The 18,833-nt window shown below is 43.3% G+C and overlaps 1 protein-coding gene across 1 annotated transcript; it reads right to left on the bottom strand.

Moving 5' to 3' along the window:
* Positions 1-6,837: 6,837 nt before the first annotated feature.
* Positions 6,838-18,353, bottom strand: LOC125481510 (lysosomal protective protein-like; the record flags this gene model as incomplete). The annotated part of the gene is made up of 5 exons (XM_048593170.1): positions 6,838-9,731; positions 15,358-15,447; positions 15,686-15,848; positions 16,054-16,184; positions 18,177-18,353. Coding segments are annotated over 5 exons (645 nt in total), but the record flags the coding sequence as incomplete, so codon positions are not given.
* Between the last annotated feature and the right edge of the window lie 480 nt (positions 18,354-18,833).

The raw sequence follows: 18,833 nt of genomic DNA, 5'->3' as shown, positions 1-18,833 counted from the left end.
AAAGCTAACGTAATGTTTTGATTCTAGATGACTCTTCATCAGAGCCATTGAGACTTGAAGTGTTAGCTTGCTCTCTCCATTGATGCTGCCTGTGACCCACTTTGATTTCCAGCACTTCTTGTTTTCACACACAACAGGCCCTGGTGGAGTGGGGTTTCGGAAGAAGGTGTTCAACACGACGGGCAATTTAGCACGGCCAATCCACCTAACCTGCACATCTTTGGGCTGTGAGAGGAAACCAGAGCACTTGGAGGAAACCCACGCAGACACAGGGAGAATGTGCAAACTCCACACAGTCACCCAAGGATGGAATCAAACCCGGGTCCCTAGTGCTGTGAGGCAGCAGTGCTAACCATTGAGCCACCGTGCCGCTCCAATATTCCATAAAGTGTTCACCCAGTATGCATTTCGTCTCCCCAATGTAGAGGAGACCACATTGTGAGCAGTGAATGCAGTAGACTAGATTGAGTGAAGTGCAGGTAAATTGCTGCTTCACCTGGAAGGTATCGCTGGGGCCTTGGATAGCGAGGAGGGACAAGGCAAACAGGTAGAGGTTATACCCTCTGCAATTGCATGAGAAAGTGCTGTGAGGCTCTGGGAGTGAAGGAGGAATTGACCAAGGTGCCCCAGAAGGAACAGTCCGTGCGGAAGTCTGACAAGGGAGGGGAGGGGAATGTGTGTTTGATGATGGCATCCTGCTGAAGGTGATGGAAATGACAGCTAATGATCATCTGGATGGGGATGCTGGTGGATGGTAAGTGAGGACAAGGGGCACCCTATCACTGTTGTGGGAGGGGAGAGAGGGGGTGAAGGCAGAAGTGTGGGAGATGGGTTGGACATGGCTGAGGGTCCTGTCAAACACAGTGGACATTTCCGAGGCCCCTTCAGAGTGTAGCATCATCAGAACAGAAAGGACAGAGAGAGCGAAATTGGGTGAATGGAATAGAGTCTTTATAGGAAGCAGGGTGTGAGGATGTATAGTCAAAGTAACTGTGGGTGTTGGTGATTGTGAATGTTATTTGCAACCTATTCTCAGAAATGGAAACAGAGATGTTGACGAAGGGAAGAGAAGAGTCAGAGATGGACCAGGTGAAGGTGATAGCGAGGTGGAAACTGGAAGTGAAATAGATAAACTTTTCCCATTCCAGACGAGAGAGGGAAGCAGCACTGATGATCTCATGGGTTGTGAGTGGGGGCCACAGTAGAATTGGAAGAAGGAATGTCCCACATGCCCCACAAAGAAACAGGTACAACTGGGGCCCATGTGAGTGCCAATGGCCACCCCTTTGACCTGAAGAAAATGAGAGGAATTAAAGAAGATTATTGAGGATTAGGACAAGCTTGGTCGGCAGAGGAGGGTGGTGGTAGATGGGGATGGTTCAGGCCTTTTTACTAGGAAGAAGTGGAGAGTCCTGGGACCATCCTGACAACTTGAGTGTACTTTCCACCTGCTGGATTCATTCTTTAAGTGGAACCCATGTCTTGTCTTCAATTACCTGTCCCTCGATGCTCTTCATCAGTACCTGACCTCCACCCATTATTCCTGAACCAGCTTTGTGCCCATCTCCTGCTGCTGTGTCACATCTGGCCCAACCACTGCCAGAAAGAACACACTTCACCATTGAAGAGCCAGCAGGAATTAAACAGGAAATTGACCAACAGTTTCCCAAGGTCAAGAGGTAACTGCGCAAATATAGGTGAAAAAGCATGACGATTGGGACATTTTCTCTCTCTCCTCAATATTGGGCCCTTTTCTCAGCTCACCCGTACGTTCCACTGAAGTTGTCGCTCAGTACCTGGTCAAAGGCTGATTCCCGTACTGTATTAGTTATATGTTGAAGTGAGAAAGGGTTCTGGTTGGGATTGAAGGGAGAAATCTACTGTCTGTATGCTAACTCCCAAACTGATTTCACCTTCCCCTTGTAACCCTGTATCAATCCCAGACTAATTCCTTTGTCCTGTGTTCTCTAATTGTGTCAAACAACCCCTCTACCCTGTTCTCACCATGGGCTTCTGCTCCTGTGGACAGACTTCTTAGCTTCTTTCAAGTGAGATTAATTTGCCCCTTTGTAGCACTGGGTATGAAAATAAAGAAACAGTCCCAGTGAGTACAGACAGGAGTGGAACCAGCAGCCCCAGTGTTGCATGGTAGGAATGTAACTACACTGTATCTCCTGCCAAAGCATTGGAACAGGCTGAAAGTGTCACTCAATGCCCTGCTTATCACTTAAGCCCCTTGTAACCCTGCACACTGCTTCCCTCAGAGTGCAGCGGGTTACACAACCATCAGAATCTCAACACTGACATTCCACTCCTTAACTAGTGTCACCCTGATATTACACAATATGAGTGTCAATAACAGTCATTTATTGCAGGATATGTGTCATCAACATAGTTCTGGCATTACACAGACAGTGGAACAGCAGGATATAACATTCTCACCACTTGTCCTCCCATCTATTTTTGTGTCGTCCACAAACTTGGCTATAGTACTTTCACATCCCTCATTCAAGTCAGTTATATTGTATATAATTGTGACTCAAGCACTGATCCCTGTGGCACTCCACAGATTACAGGTTGTCATCCTGAACATTTATCCCAACTCTGTGTCTTCTGTTAGCTAGCCAATCCTTTCTCTCGACCCCCAATATCTTTTGGCTCCCTCTAATCAAGAATCTATTTGACTCAGCCTTAAAACAATTTATTGAAGGCTCTGGAAAGCTGTCCACAGCAAATCCGTACTGAAGTTTATCAGGGGTTGGTGGGACTGTAGGGTTGGGGCCAAGATCAGATTAACAGCAGTCTTATAGAATGGCAGAGCAGGTTTGAAGGGCTGAATGGCCTATTCCTGCCCCTAATTCATTTGGTTGTAAATCCTTTGCCTAAATCCTAGGATGGTCTCTAGTGGCCCAATGCTGTCAATGTCTCCCATGAGTGGGAAGAGAGCGTTGCCAGTGAAGTGATTGAAGGAGGCAGGGAAGATCTGATTTGTGGTTCTTGAACAGTGGAGCAGATTTGGTTTAATGCCACACAATCGGGCAGCTTTCCAGCCACACGTTCCAGATTGTAGACACTAGGTGTGGGTGGACAGCTGTAATCCAGCCTGTGTTTTCAGGGAGGCCTCTCCTCTAAAAGCCCCTGAGGCCCAGTCAGCTGGCCTATGTTTGTGACCCACCGTGGGACTCTCAAAGGTAATGACTGAAAATCACTGCCGTCTAATTGATCTCCACTTTTAGTAAACTTTCTATTTCTCACAAGACTCACCTTTATCTAAAACAATTTATTGTAGCTGAGGGAATATTTGCTTCTGCGGCAATGGGAGCGGTCTCATTCTAGCTGCAAATTAGCTGCACAAACCCAGAGGGATCACGGATTTGATCATCACTCTGTATTGAGAAGCCGATCACAACCAAGGCTCAGTGGTAGCACTCTCATCGAGTCACAAAGTCACAGCTCAAGCCTTGCTCAAGTGACCTCGGCCTGTCCTCCAGCTTGACACTCCAGTGTAGTACTGAGTGTATGCCGCATTGTTGGAAGTGCTCTCTTCAGGAAGAAACATTAAACAGAGGCCCTGTCATTCCACTCGGGTGGATAGGAGACCATGGCCATATATTTAAGACCAGGAAAGCTATTCATATTCATTCATTTCAAACGCAGATTCTTGGTCAATGTTCAAACTAGGATCTTTTTTTTCAAGGTTTTGTACAGTGCTGGTTTGAGCAGGGGCAAGGTCACAGTTTTATTTCAGCTGTAATTAAACCCAAGCTGATGGCATTTTCTGAACCACAAGTTGGTATCTGCCCAACTGAAGTCAAGAGCCCTGCTCTTTTGCTTTTTAAAAGAAAACTTAAATTGAAATCAAATTAATCAGTAACAATCCATTAAAGTGCACAATTAAAATGCATGTGAAATTTAAATGTAAATTTGATTGTGGGAGGGGCTTGATAACAAAGTCCAGCCCATGATACTGCTGGTTATAGAGCCATAGAGCATGAAAACAGATGGTTCAGTCCAACTTATCCGCACTGATCAGATGGCCTAAATTAATCCAGTTCCATTTGCCAGCACCTGGCTCAAATCCCTCTAGATGCTTCCTATTTATGTACCCATCCAGACGCCTTAAAAATGCTGTAAATTTACCAGCCTCCACCACTTCCCCTGGCAGCTTATTCCATACACGCACCACCCTCTGTTTGAAAAAGTTGCCCCTTAGGTCCCTTTAAAATCTTTCCTCTCTCACCTTAAACCTATGCCCTCTTGTTTTGGACTCCCCTACCCTGGGGAGAAGATCTTGGCTTTTTACCCTATCCATGCCCCTCATGATTTTATAAACTTCTGTAAGGTTACCCCTCAGCCTCCGATACTCCAGGGAAAACAGCCCCAGACTATTCAGCCTCTCTGTACAGCTCAAACACTCCAACCCCAACAACATACTTGTAAATCTTTTCTGAATCCTTTCAAGTTTAACAACATCTTTCCTATAGCAGAGAGATCAGAATTGAACACAGTATTCCAAAAGTGGTCTCACCAATGTCCTGTACAGCCACACCATAATGTCCTAACTCCTATACTCAATGCACTGACCAATAAAGGCAGGTGGAGCAAACGCCTTCTGCAGTATCTTGTCTACCTCTGCCTCCACTTACAAGGAACTATGAGCCTGCACCCAAGGTCTATTTGTTTGGCAATACGCTCCAGGATGCTACCATTGACTGTTTAATTCCTGCTCAGGTTTTCCTTACCAAAATGCAGCACTTCTTTTTTTGATCTAGATTAAATTCCATCTGTCACTCATTGGCCCATCTGATCAAGGTCCCTTTGTACTTGGAGATAAACGTCTTCACCGTCCACTGCAGCACTAATTTTGGTGTCATCTGCAAACTTACTAACTAAACCTCCTATATTCACATCCAAATTATTTCTATAAATACAAGGCCTGAAGGGTACCAGCAGTCACTGCATGCTGTCCGACCAGGGACACATGAACATAGGCATTACCGCACAGAGAGGTAGGCAGTCGGTTGGAAATAACTCCCTCATGGCCCATTGCCTGGATCTGTTCATGGTCACGTGGGTCAGGACCAGGAGCAAAGCTACAAGGAGGTCCCCTGCCTTGTGCACCCCCCCTTACCCCAAACGGCCAAAGATCAGGAGAGTGGGGCTGAAATGCTAACAAAACCTGAGGTCAGCCCTCTCCTTCCCCCCACTTCTTCAAATAATGAAATGTGGCTGTAACATGGACTTCTCAAGGCTGCAGCAGTTATAGCCAGATTGCGAGGGTCCCTTTTTGTTTGTCCGAGCCAAGACTGAAACTTCAGTTAACATCATGAAAGTATATTAGCTGCTCGTTATCACATTGCTGTTTATGGGATGTTGCTGTGTGGAAATTGGGTGCTGCACACTTCAGAAGTACTGACTTAGCTGTAAAATACTTTGTGGTGTCTGTGGTTGTGAAAAGTGCTCTTTCAATGCAAGTCTTCCCCTTCCCTGTAGCACTACTCACAGCTCTGATGATCTGGCTAACTTTTATCCGTTAAGATCATTACTAAAACAGAGTTTTCAGGTGTTATTACATTCCTTTTTGTGGGGGAGCTGGCTGTGTTCAAGTTGGGCTGCCACATTTTCTACAAGTGACTAGACTTCCCTGATAATTCCTAAAGTGGTTTAACCAATTTGCAATTGTTCCTCCACTGACCAGTTCCCTGCTCAACAACAGCAAAGACAGCATGTAGAAAGTCAAGCCCGCAGTGTGCCTAAGGTTTTGATTAGTTTACATTTGTATTTAAGAGAAAGGGATGATTATCATGAGGAATGGAACAATATCTCTGTGAGGAGCATGTCAGTGAGTTCCCTATGATTGTGAGTCATTGCATATTGCTTCCTAACTGGCATCATCAGTCAGAATGATGCAGATGTTTGATAAACCTGGGCCAGGAGCCCAGGGTGAAAGACCAAAGCTTGAACTCTCAAAAGCTTTACATTGTGTTTTATCATCTCAAGAGCAAGAGGGGAATGTTGGGTGCTAGGTGTCAGAGTTTGTGGATATCTCCAGCCTCCAGGTTGCTGAGGTGAGCAGAGTGACTCAGCTACCTCTTCAATGAATATATCCATACTCACCTACAAACCAGCAATCTCCTCCAAAGCCAGAATAGCAAATTTCCTATCAAAGTCTCAGAGGATCTTCTTTGAAGCTGGTGATTTATGAAGATAGGTTGGACAGATTGATTGAAAGGAGGTTTCCTCTTGTGGGCCAGTCAAGAACTAGAGTGACCCCTAATTTTAAAACAGTACTTCCTTTCAGGACAGAGATGAGCAGAATTTCTTTATTCTTAGAGGGTTGTGAGACTTTGGAACTCTCTGCCTCAGAAGGGTATGAGGGCAAAGTTACTGAATAGCTTTATGATAGAAATGGATAGATTCTTGTTAGAAAAACAAGGTTATCAGGGATACATAGGAATATGGAATTTGAAATTTGAAACACAAACAGATCATAGGTATCTTATTGAACACCTGTCAGGCTCAAGGGGCAGAATGGTCTACTTCAGGACCTATTTTGTATGTCCATAGTGATGTCTCCTGTCACCTCATTAACTGGAGATGATTTTAACTCTTATTGGGACCCCAACAGCAATCAAGTGTAATTGCCATTGCCCAATCAGCAGATTTGGACCGACTGTCAGACAGACTTTACCCTCCTGTTAAATAACAAAACTATATGTTCAGAGAATGAATAAATGCGTGGTCTGGAGAGTGACTTTCAATTCCTGGAAACTCCAGAAATATCCTGGAACGTTAACAATGTTTTCCTCGATCCAGACACAGTGAGAAAGGAAAGGGTAGAGTTTAGATGATTTGTTTATTTGAAATGTCATTGTGCTTCAGAATGTCCTGTTCTGTCTCATGCTCCCCCTCAAATACATATCATAGTGGTGTTTTCCAGAATTAAACGCAGTTTCAAGCAGCTGCAAAAGTCACTGAAGCCAGGTCCACACTCATTTGTGAAACAAGGGCATCGCTGGCTGGGCCAGCGTTTTTATTGCCTGTCACTAATTGCCCTTGAGAAGGTGGTGGAGAGCTGCCTTCTTGAACTGCTACAGTCCATGTGCTGTGAATTGATTCACAATGCCATTAGAGAGGGAATTCTAGGATTTTGACCCAGTGAGATTGAACGAAAAGTGATATATTTCCAAGTCAGGATGGAGGGTAGGCTTGAAGGGGAACTTGAAGATGGTGGTGTTCCCATATATCTGCTGCCCTTGTCCTTCTCGGTGGAAGTGTTCATGGGTTTGGAAGGTGCTGGCTGAGGGCCTTTGGCAAATTCCTGCAGTACACCTTGTAGATAGTACACACTGCTGCTACTGAGGGTCAGTGGTGGAGGGAGTGATTGGTACCATAAATCAGCAAACAATCAAGTGGCTGTTTTGTCTGGATGGTGTCAAGCTTCTTGAGTTTTGTTGGAGCTGCATCCATCCAGGCAAGTGGGAGTATTCCATCACACTCCTGACTTGTGCCTCGTAGATGGTGGACAGGCTTTAGGGAGTGAGGCAGTGAGTTACTCACCACAGTATTCCTAGCCTCTGACATGCTCTTGTAACCACTGTGTTTGTGTGGCAAGTCCAGAGTTTCTGGTCAATGGTAACACCAAAGATGTTGAGTGGGAGATTTAATGATGGTAACACCATTGAATGTCAATGGGGTGGTGGTTAGATTGTTTCTTATCAGAGATGGTCATTTCCTGGCCTTCGGTTGGCAAAATATTACCTGCCACTTGTCAGCCCAAATCCACTTTTGTCTGGATCTTGTTGCATTTAACCATGGACTGCTTCAGTATCTGAGGAGTCACGAATGGTGCTGAACATTGCGCAATCGTCAGCAAACCACATCCCCATTTCTAACCTTATAATGGAGGGAAGGTCATTGATGAAGCAGCTAGGACACTACCCTGAGGAAGTCTTGCAGAGATATCCTGGAGTTGAAATGACTGACCTCCTGCAACTACAATTATCTTCCTATGGTGCCAGGTGTGACTCCAACCAACAATAATGATGAACCATAGCCGTCAGTCTCTGCATGGGAGACTAGACCTAGATATCAGTGAACAAAACTCCAGTGATGGAAAATTTTGGAATCATAGGTTACAAACTACCTTTTACTCTCAAACCTGCCATACATTACGATTCAAATTACTCATATACTTATATCAAGTATAAAGTTTCTCATAGAAACGCATCTGAAAGGCAACCAAAGGACTCCACCCATTCTGGAGGAGGTAAAGTTGTTGAACAGAGTCAGTAGTCACTGGCCTTTGTTAAAAAAAATCACATTAAATAATTTTTTTTTTTAAATTAAAAAGCTCTTTCAGGTAACTGATTGACATTCCAATGATTAGCAATCCCAAAATTACAAAACCAAAAACATTCCAAAATGGGATTTTTATCCAAAATAGCAACTGCACCAAACTGAGCTGAACTGGGCCCAAGGATACTCCCAAATAAAAATCGAAAGAACTGCGGATGATATAAATCAGAAACAAAAACAGAAATTGCTGGAAAAGCTCAGCAAGTCTGGCAGCATCTGTGGAGAGAAATCAAAGTTAATGATTTGGGTTGAGGAAAGGTCACTAGACCCGAAAATGCTAACGCCTACACACACGACTTCCAGTGTGTATACACACAGATCCAGACAGGGTCACACAATAATAGAGTTACAACCAGCATGGGCATAGGGTGAAGGTATCGCTCCAGAAACACGGGCTTTCGGAGCATTAAGGGCAGTTCCAAGAACACAGTATGGAGTTAGGTCTGAGAAGACCCAGTTAGCATGAGCTTCTTTTCAAATTTTTACATAAGGTGTGGGCATTGCTGGCAAGGTCATCTATTGCCCTCGGGAAGTTAGCAGTGAGTTGCATTTTTGGACTACTGCAGTTCTTGTGGTGTAGGTAAACCCACAGCATTGTCAGAAGGGAGTTCCAGGCTAATAACCCAGTAAAGGAAGGACAACATATGTCTAAGTTAAGGCAGTTGACTTTGTCCTGGATGGTGTCAAACTCCTTGGGTATTTTTGGAACTATTCCTATCCAGGGAAGTGGAACAGATTCCATCACACTCCTGACTTATCCCTTGTAGATGGTGGCAGGTTTGGGAAGTCAGGAGGGGAGTCACTCACTGCAGGATTCCTAGCCTCTGCCCGACTCTTGGAACCACTTTATTTAAATGACTTGTGCAGTTCAGTTTCTGGTCAATTCTAACCCTCAGGATGTTGATTGTGGACTGTCCAGTGATGGTATTGTCCATTGACATTTGAGGGCACTGCTAGATTCTCTCTTGTTTGATATGATCATTGCCTGGTATTTGTGTACCACAACTCTTGAATATTCCTCTGTATTTCTTTCTCTTGCAATTTCATAGGAGTTCTCTTAATTATTAAAAGTAATTCTTCATTAACTATTGTTGATACTTCTTCTAATCTAGTCCTTCTTACTCAGTGTTTTTGATTTGGTTTCCTTTGGGTCAGTTTGGTGCAGTTTGCTTTGGTCCCTGTGCTACAATAAAATCCCATTTGGAAGAGAAAAAGAGGTAAAAATTTAACAAGAGGCTGATAAGGCAGCAAGGTAGGCAATTAGCATTCAAGGCAAGGCAGCAGCCTCATCAGTATGCAGAGTTGGAGAGGAAAGATTCAAACATCTTCAAAGCTTGTGCTGGTGCCCACTGTGGTACCATGTGTCCAGCCCCCTGAGAAAACAAGAGAACGAGGGGATTAGGATCAATGGCCATCAACATCACCCCAGTGACTCCAACTCCAAACCCCAATTCCGTCTTAATCCCACTGCCCTCTCTGAAGTACAAACAGCCCATAATAACCAGTATCCAGGACATCTGGTTGTTAGCAGTGGATCGGTGATGTCATAACCATCCCATGATTCCTTGCCTGAGCATTGTGACATTACAATAACGTCAACAATGTTTGTTTTTGATATTTATGTTGCCATGCCGACCAGCTACCCAACATTCAAACACAAATCTGATCATAGCTGTCACTGCCTTGTCTGGATTTCTGATCAGTTTGGTCCTTTCCATTTGACTAGACACATGAATTGCTGCCTTTCGATCAAACTGTTCTTTTTATTGAGAATCCTGGGTGAAGATTGTCATACAAGCTGGGAGAGTGGGAACAAAATCTCAGAAAACTGAGAGCCAGTGAACTCCTAGAGATTTCAGGAGTACAAAACTACAGGTGGCGAGGATCTCTGTAGATCAAGAGGAAATGTTCACCAGCAACGTCTCAGGTAAATCAGGGGTGCACAATAAGTGGCAATCTTGCAACAAAGCCAGAGTATGAATTAAAAAAGACAAGAGAGTGTAGTGCCATAGGGATCAGTATGAAAATTGGTATTAGTGTTTGACATTTGCAGTTTTGCACTGAATGGTTTTATAGTACCTCATCAATAGAGTAGAAAAGCCAGAAAATTTGGAGAGAGAGAGAGAATTTTGGGGTAGAGGAGGAAGAAGCTGTTGCTTTTTGCCTCAGATACTTGTGTCAGGAAGACGATGAGGCTGTACCAATTGAACAGATTTATGGTAAATTGGAGTCAATAAAAGTGGAGCTGGAAAAGCACAGCCAGTCAGACAGAATCAGAGAAGGAAGGTCAACATTTCGGACTGAAACCCTTCATCAGGACTTTACAGTAAATTAATCTGGAATCTCTCAGGCTTAGAGTTATCAAGTTTACATGTGAGCTGCCAATACTTTGACACGTCAAGAAGGGGAGTTTATTTGGGAAGCTTGGTGTGACGAATGTACAGTACAAAGGGAACCCAGGGGAAACGGAGAATAAGGAACCACAGAACCTGATCCTATCCAACAGCCACAAATGAGGAGGAACAAGTGAAATGTGGCAGTTGTAGAGGTTCAATATTTAGGACAGATAGTGTTCTTTCTATGCAGAAGCAGGTCCCACATTTGTGCCAGCTTCTCATTGTCAGGATGAGGGACATCTCCAACCACCTATAAAAATTCAATGGAGAAGAAGGGGTAGGACCCAGTTGCTGATAATCCATGTTGAGACCAACAAGTAGACAAAAGGTGTAACATGAATTAGAAGCTAAAATGCAGGACAGGACCTCAAGGGTTATAATGACTATTACTACCTGACCCATCTCAAATTAATTATTAACAGATAATAAATAAACATGCAGCTAAAGGAGTGGTTTCAGAAAGGAGTTCCATTTCATGAGTCAGGAAGAAATTGCACTTACAGGACAGGCACAACATAAACTGGGCTGAGAGCAAAATGTTAGAGGAATGGGTAAATTGGGCAGTCACACGGACTTTAAACTAGTGAGACAGGGAGAGCTCAGGCTAGTTAGTATCTGTAATAGTTCAAAAACAACCAGGCAGAGAAAGTGCCAGAAACTGTTTTTGGCACTGGAGGTCAAAGAGGAAATGGAAAGATGTTAAATAATTAAATGGAGGAGTGAGAAATAAGAAACATGCCAGTAAAACATTAGGCTGGAAATGCATATTAGGGAGTGTGATCCTGACATATTTTCATTATAGAAATATGCAGAATATAAAGGAACAAATTAAATGAATCATAGTCACAAATTCAACTTGGAGGGTTGACATGGCAACCATTACTGAGATGTGGCTGCAAGACAGGTAGTAATGGGATATAAATAGATCAGGTTATAATGTCCGCAGGAAAGATGTGGAAAATAGTAGAGGACCAAACACTCTGATGTGATGAAATGCTAACAGGTTATAATGAGAGGGTAAGCTGGAAATGGAGACTTTCTGGATAGAATGAACAAATAGGCTAGGATGCAAGGCTCAGTAGGAGCTCCCTTGTAGATGAGATTTGATAAACATGTAGCAAAGGCAGAGTGGTTTAAAATGGGAGATATTAACTTTCATATAGATTACAATATGACGACCAACACATTAGGAACAATTTTGTGAATCCCAACTGTGTTTAGACTAATCATTCACTAGTGGTGTCACATAATCAACAAGATGACTGGTATATTAGATTGGGAATTAAGTAATGAGCCAGATTTTGTTAACAGTCTGAGTGAGAAAAATTGATCTAATAATGATCGTAATGATTTCTAAAAATAGACTATTTAGGTGATATGAAGCTTCACTGGCTGGGCCAATGTTTATTCACCATCACTATTTGTCTTCAAGAAGGTGGTAATGAGCTGCCTTCTTGAACCGCTGCAGTCCATGTGTTATGGGTTGAGCTATAATGCCCTGAGGGAGGGAATTCCAGGATTTTGACCCAGCGACAGTAAAGGAATGGCGATATATTTCCAAGTCAGGATGGTGAGTGGCTTGGAGGGGAACCTGCAGATGGTGGTGTTCCCATGTATCTGCTGCCCTGATCCTTCTAGATGCAAGTGGTGGTGGGTTTGGAAGGTGCTGTCTGAGGAGCCGTAGTGAATTTCTGCAACATATCTTGTCGATAGTGCACACAATTGCTACTGAGCATCAGTGGTGGAGGGTGTGGATATAGTGCCAGTCAAGGGGGTTGCTTTGTCCTGGATGGTGTCAAGCTTGAGTGTTGCTGGAGTCACACTTATCCAGGCAAGTGGGGAGTATTCCATCACATTCCTGACTTGTTGATGGTAAACAGGCTTTAGGGAGTCAGGAAGCGAGTTACTGCAGAATTCCTAATCTTTGACCTGCTGTTGTAGCCACAATGTTTAAATGGCTAGTCCGGTTCAATTTCTGGTCAATAACTCCCAGGATGTTAACAGTAGGAGTAATGCCACTAAATGTCAAGGGTGATGTTTAGCATCTCCTGTTGGAGATGGTCATTACCTAATATTTGTGAGGCATGAATGTTATTTACAACTTGACAGCCTAAGGGTGGACATTATCCAGGTCTTGGTATATTTGGACATGGACTGCTTCAGTATCAGAGGAGTTGCAAATGGAGCTGAAGATTGTTTCTCCAAGTTCATTGATCGTTGCATATCGGCAGTGACGCCCTGGAGTAGAGAAGACTCGCCTCCAACAAGCAAATCATCTTTCCTTGTACCTTACCTTCCCCAGTAGACTAGAAACAAATGGAGAGGCTTCTCTCCCTTCTCCCACCGATTTCCATTAACTCTTCATTTGCAGAGGCTCCCTAATGCTACTCTCGGTCAAATGTGGCCTTAATTTCATGGACAATTACTCTCACCCCACCTCTGGAATTCAGCTCCATTGTCCATGTTTGCTATAATGATGTCAGAAGCCAAGTGAGAGGCCTTTTTAGAACCCAAACTAAATGTCATTTGGCAGGTTGCTGCTAAGCAAATGCTGCTTGATGGCTCTATTGAGGAGTAGACTGATGGGTGGCAATTGGCTGAGTTGGGTCAGTCTTGCTTTTTGTGCACAGGACATACCTGACCAATCTTCCGCAATGTTGGGTAGAGTCGGTGTTGTAGTTGTACTGGAATAACTGTGCTAGGAAAACAGGTCTTCAGTACTATTGCTGGAATATTGTCAGGACCCCAAATCCTTTGCAGTATCACTAACTTCTAACTGTTTCTTCATAGGAGATGTAGTGAATTGATGTTGGGTCCCTCTGGAGGAGGCCAAGATGGTCCATGAACTTGGTACTTCTGGCGGACGATTATTGCCAATGCTTCAGCCTTACCTTTTGCACTGATATGCTTAGCTCTTCCATCATTGAGGATGGAAATATTTGTAGAACTTTCTTCTCCAGCGAGTTGTTGAATTGTCTCCCACTATTTGTGATTAGATGTGGTAGGAATGCAGAGCTTAGATCTGATCCATTGCCTGTGGAATTGCTTAGTCCTGTCCATCTCTTGCTGATCTGCTGTTTGGCATGCAAGTAATCCGGTGTTATGGATTCACTAGGTTGATATCCAGTTTTTAAGAAAAGCCTGGTCGTGCTCCTAGCATGCCCTCCTACACTCTTCATTGAAACAGGGTTGATCCCCTTGCTTGGTGGTAATGGTAGAGCCGGGGCTATGCCAAGCTTGAGGTTACAGAATGTGTGCTGAGCTTATGGATGCCCAATCTTTAGTTGCTAGATCTGTTCAAAATCTTTCCGAGTTAGGACAGTGGTAGTGTCACACAACACAATGGAGAGTATTCTCAACATGAAGCCAGGGACTTCACAATAACTACTGTAACTGCAGCAGGCAAATTGGTGAGGATGAGGTCAAGTCTGTTTTCCCTTTGTTGTTTCCATCACCACTTGGCCCAAATGCAATCCAATATCTATGTCTGTTAGGATTCAACCAGCTCAAATCAGTAGTGGTGCTGGACAGTGACATCACCCACCCAGAATAGTTCTGTGTTCTTGCCACTCTTAGTGCTTCCTCCAAATGGTAGGACATGTACCCAAGGATGGTGCTGGTGGTGACTGGGACATCATTTGTATGGTATGATTCTTTGGTTTGGGTTTAACATTCCAGAAATTACCACTTTTGAATGTGCATTTTAATTTGGACCCTAACTCTTCAAACTCTCTCAGCAGAACAGCCTCCGACTTTACTGTTGATGATTGGTCTCCCTTCTGCTCTACACTGTCTGCAGTCCTGATCCCAACTGTGGTCTGAAGTTTCTCAAATGGCAGATTCTTATAACAGGTAACATAGTCTGGGATTGCAATGCTGTTCACAAACATTCACATACTGCAGTTCAACTTCACCATGTCTATCTATCCTTATTTACTGATTAGCTAGCCAGTTAGTAATGTAATAAAATAATAACAAATTAGTCACTTACTTTGGAAACTAAAGAGGGACACTCACCAGCCACTGGAAGTAAAAGAATAACAAGCAGCCCCCCAACCTCACCTTTCCCATTGGCACCAAATTCCCAACTTTAGCACTCAATTCAGCAAAGCACATTGCAGCTTAACCAACATGGTCAGCGAACAAAGAGGGATTAAGCAAACTAGGGCTGTATTCCATGGAATTTAGGAAGTTGCGGGGTGATACCTAATATATTCAAGATATTGAGCTTGAATAGAAAGAAGCAATTTCTTATTGCAGAATCTAGCACTAGGAGGCAAGCTCTAAAAGAGAAGTCAGATCTTTCAGGAATGAAATGAGGAAAGAAATTAGGTCTACATGCAAAAAAGTACAAGCTTGGAAGTTCTGCAAAGGGCAATTGATGTTCAATCATTTGCTAACTTTAGAAAAATGTGTTACGAGTCTTTCTTTCTCGGTTAAGCCTAATAATCACATTTGCTCGTTAGGTGATTAGCGATCAGACTGCAGCCTATCTCATGTTACACTCCTATTGAGAGTGTCACTGTAGATGCAAATATCATGATTGCACAAAAGACCCTGCCAATTCTAAATGAAAATTGATACAAAAAGATGTTGGAGTTACCTTGACAGTCAGGAAGGTGAGGTTCCCGTACTGTTCGTAGAACCCTGCGATCTGTTTATTGTAAGTCCATGGTTGATAGTCTCGGGTTTTCTGTGGGAAGATAGGTTAGACAGTCATGTAGTTAGTCAGTCGTTGGGAATGACACATCTATAGCTTGGTTCTTACTGGAGTTCAAAGGCAGAGCTCCCACCCTGAGTGCAAAGGCTCATGGTTATTTTTCCCCATATTAGTGACCTGCATAAACATTGCTCACAAACATACTATTACCCCACTGTGCCAGAATCTGCCCAGCAGTGGAAAAAAAAAAGTCATTTTGACTCCTATGTACCTTCTGATTCAATGACTGCACAAACCAGTTATCGCCCAGGAAGTTGCAAGCCATGTCTGTATCCCCATTGTAGACCAGCACACGGAGACCCTTACTGAGCAGCTTCATGTAGAAGTCATGCATTGTGGGATAGACACGATGGTACTTTTCACCAACCACATCACTGCAAGGAAAAAAGATTGTTTAGCTCTGGTTGGAACATATAAATCAAAATGAAACCCAGATTCAATTTAGAACAGGGAAGGATGACCTATAAAAAGGTGGTTAATTTAGTTTTTGAAAAGGTATTTGATAAGATAGATGTTTGTTAGGAAAGGGGATTAAACCAAGGTAGCTGATGAAAGGTATATTTGCTCACGTTGTCTTACCTGCAGATGTCCCAGGCTGGGACAATTTGTGGAATATGGAGGGCCTTTCTCACATCTGCACGATTTAGCCATGCATTCTGAGCTGTACCATTAATACATGGAGGAACTAAGTTACTGGAATCATCGGAGTCCTGGTAATGAAGCAAGAGTGACTTACAGCAGAAGAATATACCACAAGAAGCTTTTCACGCAAAACAACTAAACCTAGATTATCAAAGAAAGATAAGCAAAATCATTACAAAATGTACTTAAGAACTAAGTATAAATTTAACTAAGCACATTCAAGAACTATCAATCAGAACAGACCATTAATAATCTGTCAAATTGAAGAGAATGGGAAGTGGTTGGGTCCATTGGGATTCTATAGAATTGGAGCGAATGGGAAGAACCATAGAATCATAGTGCAGAAGAGGCCCTTCAGCCCATTGTAACTGCACTGACAAAAGCTACATCTACATCTAAGTCTATATTGGTCCCATTTGGTCCATAGCCTTGAGTGTTATGACATTTCAAGTACTCATCCAAATACTTTCTAAAAAGGTTGTCAGATTTTCCGCCTCAACAACCTTCCCAGGCAGTGTATTCTCTAGACCTTTACCACCCTCTGGGTGAAACGGCTTTTCCTCAAATCCTCTCTAAATCTCCTGCCTTTCCCTTGCATTGAACCTTCAACTAAAGGGAACAGCTGCTTTTTATCCACCCTGTCCATACTCCTCATAATCTTATACACCTCTAATCAGGTTCCTCCTTCAACCTTGTTTACTCTAACAAAGAAAACAACACAAGCCTCTTTATAGCTATCCTGCTCCATCCAAGGCATCATCTTGCGGAATATCCTCTGCACCTTCTCCAGTACAGTCACATCCTTCCTATCGTGCAGTGACCAGAACCGCACACAGTACTCCAGTTGTGGCTTAACCAAAGTACTGTACAGCTCCAACATAATCTTCCTGCTGTTCGAATCTCTGCCATGAACAATAAAGGCAAGCATCCCGTATGCCTTCTTAAGTACCCTTTTAACCTGTTCTGCCCCCTCCAGGAATCTGTGGACAAGAAACCCAAGATTCCTCTATTTCTCAGAGCTTCCTAGTGTCCTACCATTCATTCCCTTGTCTTGTGACTTTTTCCGAAGTGCACCACCTCTGAGGAAGGGTCACCGGACCCGAAACGTTAACTCGGTTTTTTCCTTCACCGATGCTGCCAGACCTGCTGAGCTTTTCCAGCAACTTATGTTTTCGTTACGGCCTGTATATTGTTGTTTATATATACATGAACAGTAATGGACCCCGCACTGATAACTGTGGTACACCACTGGACACTGACCTCCAGTCAAACAACAGCCCTCTACCCCCACCCTCTGTCTTCTGTCACTAAGCCAATTTAGAATCCAACTTGTCAAGTTTGGAATCTTGTCAAAGGCTTTGCTCAAATCCACATAAACTACATCAACTGCACTACCCTCATCTACACACCTGATCATCACCTCAAAAAATTCAATCAAACTTGTGAGGCATGGCCTCCCTCTGACAAAGCCATGCTGACTGTCCTTGATCAAACCTTGCCTCTCCAAGTTGAGATCAATTCCCTCTTTCAGAATTTTCTCCAAACGTTTCCCAAGAGACTCAGTGGTGTATAATTCCCTGGTCTATCTCTACTACCTTTCTTGAAAAGTAGAACCATATTAGTTATACTTCAGTCCTTTGGTACCTCCCCTGTGGCCAGAGAGGAATTAACAATTTGGGTCAGAGCCCCTGTATTTTCTCCCTTGTCTCCCAGAGCAGCCTGCGATACAATCATCTGGATGTGGGGATTTGTCCACTTTTAAGCCTGCCAAAACCTCCAGTACCTCCTCACTCCCTATGTCAAACTGCTCAAGTACCTCAGTCCCTCTTCCTGAATTCTGTACAGACATCCTCCTTCTCCAAAGTGAAGACAGGCTTGTTTAACACCCTACGAATGTCCTCTGGCTTCATACATGGATCGCCCCCTTGGTCCCGAATGGATTCTACTCTTTCCCTGGTTAACCTCTTAAGGTATGGCTCAATAGGATTCTGTATAGTGGGAGTGAATGGGAAGGGGTTAGTACATTGAGATTTTACACAGAATAAAGAGACAGTTTCTACCTCCACTACTTCAAACTGGTAAAATTGAAAGATGTTCTGGAGGTCTTTGAGGAAGCGCATGTTATTTTTGTGTATTCCCCCAGCACAGTCCATGTACAGCGAGTACACATTGAGCCCACTGTTGTAAATTATCGTGAAGACTTCCTCCAACTGTAAAGAAAATAATTTGTTTATTGTCTGTTTTAACAGGCAATCCAGCATCCATCACAGTGTCATCTTTAAACCACATGTGTCACTCATCAACTGGGAACATACATGTAACTGAATGGTCACATGCACTCAAGTCTACGAAGATGGATGATCGAGTTGATAAGCCCATTAAAAACATAATGGAATTCTCAATTTATACAGAGAGCACCAGGAAGTGCAAAAGCAAGAAACTTGTGCTGAATGTGGTGTTTGACCCCTCTCACTTGGAAGGGATCTATCCTATAATGCTGTTTGAAGCAGTTTACAGCAGTTTTCTTCAGTGTCCTTGCCAACATTTAACCTTTAAATCAGCATCACTAAAACCAGGGCATCTAGTCAACATTACATTGCATTTCTACACAAGATCTCACAGACAGCATTGTCATGTTTCCTACAGTACAATAGTGGCTTCACCTTAAAAGTATTTCGTTGGCTGTTACCACTTTAAGTACTGTTGTTATGAAAGGC

Source organism: Rhincodon typus, unplaced genomic scaffold (genome assembly GCF_021869965.1).
Source record: "Rhincodon typus isolate 14 unplaced genomic scaffold, sRhiTyp1.1 hic_rhity00002424, whole genome shotgun sequence".
Lineage (NCBI taxonomy): Eukaryota > Metazoa > Chordata > Chondrichthyes > Orectolobiformes > Rhincodontidae > Rhincodon > Rhincodon typus.
This window is presented reverse-complemented; position numbering and strand designations above follow the sequence as displayed.